The sequence below is a fragment of the Brachyhypopomus gauderio genome, unplaced genomic scaffold (assembly GCF_052324685.1).
Source record: "Brachyhypopomus gauderio isolate BG-103 unplaced genomic scaffold, BGAUD_0.2 sc117, whole genome shotgun sequence".
In the NCBI taxonomy this organism is placed as follows: domain Eukaryota; kingdom Metazoa; phylum Chordata; class Actinopteri; order Gymnotiformes; family Hypopomidae; genus Brachyhypopomus; species Brachyhypopomus gauderio.
In genome coordinates, this window is record NW_027506938.1 from 589,359 (window position 1) to 599,484 (window position 10,126).

Consider the following 10,126-nt stretch of genomic DNA (forward strand, 5'->3'; position numbering starts at 1 on the left):
CGTCACGGGACCAGTCCATAGTGCTCCCCTCAGAGGGATAGGGACAGACTTCCTCCTTGCACCCTCTCTTCCCCCTCACCGTTTCCCCGGAGAACTCCGAGGGGGGCGGACTCAAGTCCTCCTCCTCCGTTTACGGGTCACTGTCTTCCTCCTCTGTGCACGGCTCACCGTTCTCGTCCTCCGTGTACGGCTCACCGTCCGAGTACTCGGATGGAGGAGGGCGTTCTTCTTCCTCGCCCTCACCATAATACTCGGTGGGGGCCGAGTATACGGACGGAGGAGGGCTTTCCTCCTTTTCACAGTACTCCTCCGACTCTACTCCCTCGAACTCGCTCTCGGGGGTCTTCTCTGCTGAGCAGAGCTCTAGGGAGCCAAGCGCCAGAGGCGAGCAGTCTCTAGTGGGAGAGCCGTGTCGCTCCTTCCACATCCTCACCGCCGCTTCGCCATCAAAGCCACCTTGGTGTCCCGAGCCTGACGCAGCAGGTGCGCGCACAACGGGTCCTGCTGCATCTCCTCGCTGGTCACTGGGGCTTCGCGGTGCTGTGCAGGAGAAGAGGCATGGTGGTGCCTGCTGGGCCTCTTCCCCTTCTTGGCACGGGTCGTGTATCCTGGCGTTCGATTGGTCGGCTCGTCTTTCTGTGATGCTCGGTGGAGGGCGAAGGACGAGGCACAGAATCCTTGCTTGATGAACGCCACGTTTATTAACATATAAGTTTTAGCGCGGATAGCGCACACACAACTATACACACATTATCGTGTATGACTTAGACAAAGACGAGCATGGGACACTGCGCGAACGCACATTAAATAGACAAACCACATAACCCCAGAGTGATCACGAGACGAGCCACAGTTGAGACGAATGAACACATTTCGACACATCCACACCCACGAAGATCCACAGACGCAGACGACTAGACGTAGACGACATAAATACACGCCCAAAGGGGAGGAGTCAGGGGCTGTAACGTGACAGAGATCAGGAAAACACAGATCAAACACTTAATCAGGGACAATACAGCAGAATGATCATCACCCTTATACACTTGGACTGCTGAACATTATTTATTATGGCATCATTATGGTAAGAGATTCCAGTCAGGACATCAGATCCATATTTCTCACATGTAATACATTCACATTCAGTGGACTCAAACTTTCTGATGATTCAGGTTATAAAAATGTAATGACAAAGAGAAATTAAAAAATTATACTTTCTAAGTCAATAGTTAATAATCAAAGTCATGATTCTAATATTTTGAGGAAAAACTTATTGAATTTTCTAAGATATAGTCAAAATATATATTTATAAATATAATGTTCATTATTACATGTATGCAGATTAATTCAAGGCAACGTTAACTTTGCTGTTCCACAGTTACTGATATCTTTGCTGGTAAGATCCTCATAGGAGAGGAACTGTTATTACAGAATAAAGGGAAAACAGTGTCAGTAAAAGTGTGTGTTATAGTGTGCAGGTGTGAACTGGTTAGAAGATCAGTGAATGTCACTTTCCCCCTGTCCCAGTCCAGCTGAACTCTGACCCTCTGCAGTTCCTCTCTAGGTGTGAAGAAGTGATCTGTCTGTCCTGGGCAGCGTGTCCAGTATTTACCAGTGATTTTACTGTAGCCCATATGACACACTGAACCCCAGACCCCCCATCCCCTTCTCCTTTCAGACTCTATAATTACACCCAGTACCCATAATTCACAGTCTCCAACATCAACATCCCAGCAGTGTGTCCCTGAGTTAAAGCCCTCAGAGCCCAGGACACACTCCCACTCATCAAATCTCTCTAGATTATCAGGAAGCAGTGATTTCTGTGGTCTCTCTTCTACAGTAGTGAGATCATCAGACAGGTGGAGTTCTGGATGTGCAGTGTTGGGGTCCAGAGTAACAGGGTCTGAGGAGAGAGAACAGAATGAATCATCATGTTCTTCATGTGCTAATGTGATGAGGTCACATCTACAGACTGCAGGCCCTTTACTCTGAGTGAAATGCTGCAGTAGGTTGATAAGAGGGAAGTGATGGTGATGATGTGTGTTCACCACACACCCCTGCAGTACTTGTGTGCTTGTTGTTTTGACACTTGAAATTGTGTCTGTTTTATTCATTAATATATTTCTACATATCTTGGATTCATTATTTGAGTATCACATGTGACACTTAACTAGTGCAGTGTTACTGTTACACTGAGTGTCACACTGCATGTGTGTATTATTAGTGTCTGTGTACTGAAGTGTGTGTGTGTGTCCTCATTAGTGGGTAGATACCGTTAGTTCCCCTACTAAAGGGCGCTACTCCCAGAGTGACTAACACCGGTGGTCTAGGAGACAAAACATAAGGACCTTCTTTGCATTGTATGTAAATGTATTTAGTTAATTTACTTTTTTATGAAGAGGTGCATATGTGTATATATTGCTGTTTAATATAGTATTAAGATGCCAGAGGTGATACTGGTACTGATTATGTAAATATAAATGTCTACAGGACCATTTGTTTATGTGAAGAAATTAGGTCACGGTCTCTTTAAGAGCTAAATGGCGACGGGGCGTGAAGCTCATGTTGGTTTAGGGGGAGAAGCGAGTAGTTGAGAACAGTGTTGCCAACTTAGCGACTTTGTCGCTATATTTAGCGACTTTTCAGACTCTGTAGAGACTTTTTGTAGTAAAAAGCGACTAGCGACAAATCTAGCAACTTTTTGTGGTGTTATTGGAGACTTTTGGAGACTCTGAACACACACGCTCTTCAGTTGCTGTCCTCTGGGGCGGGTGCTGCCGTGAGCCCCGCCCACAACACTCAGTGCAGTCTCACACTCAGAGCAGACCCTCACCGCTCCACGTCCACACTGCACATGAACTGTGCATGCCCAAAACTGCCGCTGACGCCCGAAAGACAGAAACAAAGATGGTGGCAGGGACAGATACAAAGACAAAGACTTCCTATAGACCCCTAGTATCTTCATTATTTACAGGATGGGGGAGCAGGTGGAGGTGGGGATGTCCCAGGGAGAGTGGGTGGTGTGTAGAGGTGGAGAGTGGGTGGTGTAGAGGGGGAGAGTGGGTGGTGATGTAGAGGTGGAGAGTGGGTGGTGTGTAGAGGTGGAGAGTGGGTGGTGATGTAGAGGTGGAGAGTGGGTGGTGTGTAGAGGTGGAGAGTGGGTGGTGTGTAGAGGTAGAGAGTGGGTGGTGTGTAGAGGTGGAGTGGGTGGTGTAGAGGGGGAGAGTGGGTGGTGTGTAGAGGGGGAGAGTGGGTGGTGTGTAGAGGTGGACAGTGGGGGGTGTGTAGAGGTGGAGAGTGGGTGGTGTGTAGAGGTAGAGAGTGGGTGGTGTGTAGAGGTGGAGTGGGTGGTGTAGAGGGGGAGAGTGGGTGGTGTGTAGAGGGGGAGAGTGGGTGGTGTGTAGAGGTGGAGAGTGGGTGGTGTGTAGAGGTGGAGAGTGGGTGGTGTGTAGAGGGGAGAGTGGGTGGTGTGTAGAGGTGGAGAGTGGGTGGTGTAGAGGTGGAGAGTGGGTGGTGTGTAGAGGGGGAGAGTGGGTGGTGTGTAGAGGGGGAGAGTGGGTGGTGTGTAGAGGTGGAGAGTGGGTGGTGTGGAGAGGGGAGAGTGGGTGGTGTGTAGAGGTGGAGAGTGGTGGTGTGTAGAGGTGGAGAGTGGGTGGTGTAGAGGTGGAGAGTGGGTGGTGTGTAGAGGTGGAGAGTGGGTGGTGTAGAGGTGGAGAGTGGGTGGTGTGTAGAGGTGGAGAGAGTGGGTGGTGTGTAGAGGTGGAGAGAGGGTGGTGTGTAGAGGTGGAGAGTGGGTGGTGTGTAGAGGTGGAGAGTGGGTGGTGTGTAGAGGTGGAGAGTGGGTGGTGTAGAGGTGGAGAGTGGGTGGTGTGTAGAGGTGGAGAGTGGGTGGTGTGTAGAGGTGGAGAGTGGGTGGTGTGTAGAGGGGAGAGTGGGTGGTGTGTAGAGGTGGAGAGAGTGGGTGGTGTGTAGAGGGGAGAGTGGGTGGTGTGTAGAGGTGGAGAGTGGGTGGTGTAGAGGTGGAGAGTGGGTGGTGTGTAGAGGTGGAGAGTGGGTGGTGTGTAGAGGTGGAGAGTGGGTGGTGTGTAGAGGTGGAGAGTGGGTGGTGTAGAGGTGGAGAGTGGGTGGTGTGTAGAGGTGGAGAGTGGGTGGTGTGTAGAGGGGGGAGTGGGTGGTGTGTAGAGGGGGGAGTGGGTGGTGTGTAGAGGTGGAGAGTGGGTGGTGTGTAGAGGGGAGAGTGGGTGGTGTGTAGAGGTGGAGAGTGGGTGGTGTGTAGAGGGGAGAGTGGGTGGTGTGTAGAGGTGGAGAGTGGGTGGTGTGTAGAGGTGGAGAGTGGGTGGTGTGTAGAGGTGGAGAGTGGGTGGTGTGTAGAGGTGGAGAGAGTGGGTGGTGTGTAGAGGGGAGAGTGGGTGGTGTGTAGAGGTGGAGAGTGGGTGGTGTAGAGGTGGAGAGTGGGTGGTGTGTAGAGGGGGGAGTGGGTGGTGTGTAGAGGGGGGAGTGGGTGGTGTGTAGAGGGGGAGAGTGGGTGGTGTAGAGGTGGAGAGTGGGTGGTGTGTAGAGGTGGAGAGTGGGTGGTGTAGATCTCCTCATGGACTGACTGTCTCTCCTCAGACCAGCAGTCAACTGGTCGTCCCCCTCACTGTTTATACTAATACAGCCTTTAATACTGGAATAGTTCATGTACCAAACACACAATGTTAATGTTTCTCTCTCTATAGAGTTCTAATTGTGAGGAGAACAGAATTACTCTAATTAATCAAAGAACACCAAAACTCACAGTACTGGAGAATCTTCTGCATTCTCTCCCAGACTCTGAACTTCAGGTTGGAAAGATGTTTTGCTACATTGATCAGAGCTCCTGACACCTTCTTATGTTGTTTTGGGGTGTGATGAACTCTGGAAGTGTATAAAGCTGTATTATCATAATATTTTAGCATATATCATATTCTAATTATTTAACATTTAAATTAACACATGAAAAAAATTTCACATGAAATGTACAAAGCTGTATTATTATCTTTCATTAAACTTATCAGTGTATCTAACCACGTTTTGCACATAATCAGTATCAAAAATGTATTTATATTTTCTTAAATACCGTCTTCATATATCATGTTTCTGAAATAACAGAGACCACATACTGAAGATTTGAATGTATGAGAACAATTTCACAAACACAATGTGTAACACAATATATCAAACAGAAATAATAATCACTTACTGTTTCAGTGTGGACGACACGTTCTGTGAAGGAAACAGAGGAACAAACACAGAAAGTGAAATCAAATTTTAGTCATTTTGTTTATATAAGGGTCAAACATGCATCTTCCTTATATGATAACATCAATGTGTCTAAAGACCCTCACACACACACACACACACACACACAAACTAAAACAAATGTCAAAACATTTTACTTATGCATTTGTGTGTGTGTGTGTGTGTGTGTGAGAGAGAGAGAGAGAGAGAAAGAGAGAGAGAGAGAGAGAGAGAGAGAGAGAGAGAGAGAGAGAGAGAGAGAGAGAGAGAGAGAGAGAGAAGATACAGACTGAGTGGTTCTTACTAGTAAGAACGGGATGTTCTCAGCTTCCATCTCCTTCTCTGTGTTTCTGATTTGATCTGAAAGAGATGCTATTTCTCCACTCATCTCCTCAATCTTCCTCCTCATCATGTGACTCTTCTGCTCCTCTTCCTCCTTCAGTGCAGCTATTCTTGCTGCTTCTTCATCTCTTAGAAACTGGTGGATCTTCTCAAACTCCTCCTTTATCTGCCTCTCTGTGTGCTGGGCCTGATACTGGAATGGGAGATGATGAGGAAATATAAACTGTCCAAATGTGTGTGTTTCATTATGGTGTACGTGGACTGTGATCACAGCACCATTCAGAACTCAGAGTGACCTTTCACCTTAATGTGTGCTGCTGTTTTCTCACAGTCTTGTTTATTTTCCTCTAAGACCTTCAGATGCTGCTGTAGAGACTTCAGTGAGGTCTTGAGTTTGTTCTGTAAAATACGGGTTTAGTAGAGGACAGTGTGAGTCTTACAGGACTCATCACTGTGTCTGTATAGATGTGCTGGAGATTTCCGAGATTATAACAACTGGACACAATGGTGTGATTACTATGATTCCTTTTCATCCTTTTACCGTCAAATGGAGATGTTTGATATATTGTAGCCGGTTGTATAACCAATGTTTTAATTCTATTATTTTTCAATGTGAATGAAGGTCTGATTTAGTTGTCGGAAATCTCATCATCTGAGAAATTCTATCTAGAATTTCAAGATAATTGTGAACACTGGAAAAACATTTAAAAACAATTAAATAAGAAGTGTACATTTCATACCTTAAATTCACACACAGCTTCCTCTACTGGACAGCAGTCATGAGTTTTATGTGCCTTTGAAATCTGACACACCAAACACACAGGCTGTTGGTCCTCCAGACAGAAGACTTTGAGTTTCTCATTGTGCAGACTGCAGAGAACCTCAGACCCTGCTGAAGATCTCTGAATCCTGCTGGCTTGAAATGCCTCACACAAGTTCTTTAGGACAAGATTACAGGGAGGTTGGCCTTTTGAAGATCTTCTCCTACAAACTGGACATTCTTGAGATCCCTTGGTTTCCCAGAACTGCTGCAGACAGGTTTTACACACACTGTGGCTACATGACAGTAGAACAGGATCCCTGAAGATGTCACAGCACACAGGACATGAAAACTCTTCTTCTGACAGAGGGTTTGTAGCAGCCATTTCCTCCAACAGCTGCTGTGCTGTTTCTCTGTAATGTCTCCTTCTGTACAAACTTCACTTTCACTTTTAGATCTTCTGTAATAAACACAGTAGCACAGGAGAGAATCAGTCACTGTAGTCCTTTATCCAGCTGAGGGAGTTTAGACTCCTTTCAGAAATAAGGCAGAAAGAAGTAAATACCAGAGTTAAGAGGTTTTTATAATATTTATAACTCACTTGAACGTATAATTAATAAAGACTAGTGTGGCGTTCCAAGATTTACTTCCTCAACAAGGCCGACGTGTACAGGGAGGAGGGGCTTTGGTCTAAGAGTTAATAAGCTGGTAAACATACATGATTTTTCCACCAGATGGCGACAGAGCACTATGACTAAGTGAATCAAGCGACCCTCAGCTGTCTCATATATGAATACATATATTGTTAAAAGCTAAGACTCCTGACACTGGACTAGCATTGCAAAGTTGTTGATTTCTTATTCACAAATAAGACCTCGGTGTTCAGAGAATAGAATACAGCAGAGAGCATGCAGGACCCACATACGACCAGAGAGGGCGCTGGAGTAACTGTGTTCACAGAACCGTGTTCACACTGTAAAAGAGCAGAAACCATGAGGAGCAGAGAGTGGAGGAACAGCTTCAACAGCTACATACAGGGAGAGATGGAGATGAAAAAGAAAGCTGATGAGAGAGAGAGAGAGAGAGATTAATTTCATGAATCTCATTAATTTCTCATAAATTTTAATAGCAGGATTTCTACTATTTGCTACTACACCTATCCTTAACACGAGGGGAATCAACAGAAAGAACAAAAGAAAGAAAGAGTGGCGGTCTTGGTAGACTGCACAAAGCAGTAGGCAGAACCACTCGATCCCCAGCTGTGATTCGCTGAAGCAGCTCCTATAGGAAACGGCGTTGTGCTGAGCGTGCAGGACAAAATTTTGCTTCTAAATTCGAATTGGTTGAGATTGGAGGATGCCACGCATACATTAGGCAAAAGTTAGCCCTTCGCCAATCGGGCGGTTATTTTATTATGACTGCTGTTAACACCACATGAAATGTGCGCTACACTTACACAAAGGAGGAGTTAGTGGTCCTGCTGTTGGGTTGTTGCCCTCCTACGGCCCCCTCCATGTCTCCTGGTATCTGCTCCATGTTCTGGACACTGTGATGACAGACACAGCAAACCTTCTTGCCACAGCTCACATTGATGTGCCATCCTGGATGAGCTGACCTACCTGAACAACTTCTGTGGTTTGTAGACACCACATCATGCTACCTCTATGGTGAGAGAACTGACAAAATACAAAAGTGACCAAAACATCAGCTAGAAAGGATGAGAACAGAGAAAAGGTCTGTGGTCACCACCTGAAGAACCACTCCTATATAAGGAGGGGCTTGCTAATTGTCATTTCTACCTGTTGTCTGTTCCATTTGCACAACAGCAGGTGAAATTGATTCACAATCATTGTTGCTTTCTAACTGAACAGGGGTGAGTTTCCCGTAACGTTCTTAATGCTAAGTAGGCCTACTTTGTAACCTCGTACTTAAGAACATTCTTAAATTTACACTGGTTTCCCAAATGCCTTCATAACCCACGTCGTACTTAAACTTGTTTGTGAACCTACGAGTGGTCTGACCCTGTTGTAACTCGCTAAGTTGTTCTTAACCTGAAGTTTACGTGCAGTTCTGTCTGAAAAACAAAAGAGGCTGCTGATTATCCCTTTAAAAACGCTCCGAACTGCACATGCATGTGTGTACAAACACAAATCCATTAACAGTTAAATGTACTTTTGAAAGGGTAATTGCGTCAAGTAAATTAGATCCAATGTTTTTAGTTCAATACTGCACATAAATATACATACTAAACTGAAATTATTGTTTTCACAAAACAAACTATTGAAATTGGTTAAACTACAACATAGTATTTATTAATTTACAGTATATGCATTTTTTTTTCCAGTGGAACAGTTGTAGAATTCAAATAATATATTGTGCCCCGAGCAATGGTTACAAATTGGCCTACTAAGCTTGTTAACTCTTAACCAATCAAATTAATTCATTAATTACTTATACATATAAGTAATCAAGATGAATGCTGACAATGGTGGTTATGTGGTGAACATGGCAGCTGCATAAAGAATACTGGTTCTCAACCAAAGACATCGTTAAAGAAGATGCCGTAATCAACATGAACAGGCAGCTCGTCTTAACTCAGTTCGGCGTCTAAGTGTGGGTCAACTTGACCTTCGTGATGATGAACTGTGTGACAGATACCGCCTGCCTAGGGAGGAGATCATGGCTCTCCTTGGTCTCATACAGGAGGAGTTAACAAGAGGCACCAGAAGAAATGTTGCCTCAGTTCCACCATTCAGCTACTGACAGCACTTTGTTTTTATACCAGTGGTGGATGGCAGCACTCTTGGTGATGTCTACAGTCTAAGCAAAGCTGCTGTGTGTAAATGTGTGTGTGCTGTGACTAAAGCTCTTCTGTGACCTGCACCAACATACATCACATTTCCACAAACAAGGGACAAGGGATTTCCACAAACAACACTCATCCCCACACACACTCATCCCCACACACACTCATCCCCACACACACACTCATCCCCACACACACACTCATCCCCACACACACACCCATCCCCACACACACTCATCCCCACACACACCCATCCCCACACACACACCCATCCCCACACACACCTATCCCCACACACACACCCATCCCCACACACACACCCATCCCCACACACACACCCATCCCCACACACACCTATCCCCAGACACACACTCATCCCCACACACACACCTATCCCCACACACACACTCATCCCCACACACACACCCATCCCCACACACACACCCATCCCCACACACACCTATCCCCACACACACCCATCCCCACACACACTCATCCCCACACACACACCCATCCCCACACACACTCATCCCCACACACACACTCATCCCCACACACACACCCATCCCCACACACACACTCATCCACACACACACACTCATCCCCCCACACACTCATCCCCACACACACTCCCAGCCTCTTGAGCCCTAACTACTGGTGGTGGTGATGGGTGTCAAGTGGCCTGGAAGTACTCATGACTCTTTAATTTGGACAAATTCAGGAGTGTGTCAGATGGCAACTGAGGGTGCATTTGCTGGTGGACACGTCCTGGGTGACAGTGGTTATCCACTCTGGACCTATTTACTTACTCCTGTCTTGAACCTCCAGACAGAGGCTGAAGAGAACTACAACATGGCACACCGGAGAACACGCAGTGTTGTGGAGCGAGCGTTGGGCATTTGGAAAATGAGTTTTCGGTTCCTTCAAAAGTCATCAGGGGGGCTTCTGTATTCACCAGC

General features: G+C 46.2%; 1 protein-coding gene across 1 annotated transcript; it reads right to left on the reverse strand.

Annotated features, from left to right (window-relative positions):
• Positions 1–510: 510 nt before the first annotated feature.
• LOC143497942 (E3 ubiquitin-protein ligase TRIM35-like) lies at positions 511–7,017 on the reverse strand. The gene is made up of 7 exons (XM_076993601.1): positions 6,963–7,017; positions 6,342–6,821; positions 5,905–6,000; positions 5,564–5,794; positions 5,222–5,244; positions 4,778–4,896; positions 511–1,903 (listed from the first exon to the last, which is right to left on the reverse strand). Exons 2-7 carry the CDS (start codon positions 6,744–6,746, stop codon positions 1,359–1,361), a joined length of 1,419 nt encoding a protein of 472 aa, XP_076849716.1. The 5' UTR covers positions 6,747–6,821; positions 6,963–7,017; the 3' UTR covers positions 511–1,358.
• Between the last annotated feature and the right edge of the window lie 3,109 nt (positions 7,018–10,126).

What these genes read in the sequence shown, in the direction of transcription:
- LOC143497942 (XM_076993601.1), bottom strand. Translation starts at nt 6,746, where the DNA reads ATGGCTGCTACAAACCCTCTGTCAGAAGAAGAGTTTTCATGTCCTGTG. An exon ending in GTGTCGTCCACACTGAAACA is followed by an intron (nt 4,897 to 5,221) that starts GTAAGTGATTAT and finishes ATACACTTCCAG; the next exon opens with AGTTCATCACACCCCAAAAC. An exon ending in GCAGAAGATTCTCCAGTACT is followed by an intron (nt 1,904 to 4,777) that starts GTGAGTTTTGGT and finishes CTCTCTCCTCAG; the next exon opens with ACCCTGTTACTCTGGACCCC.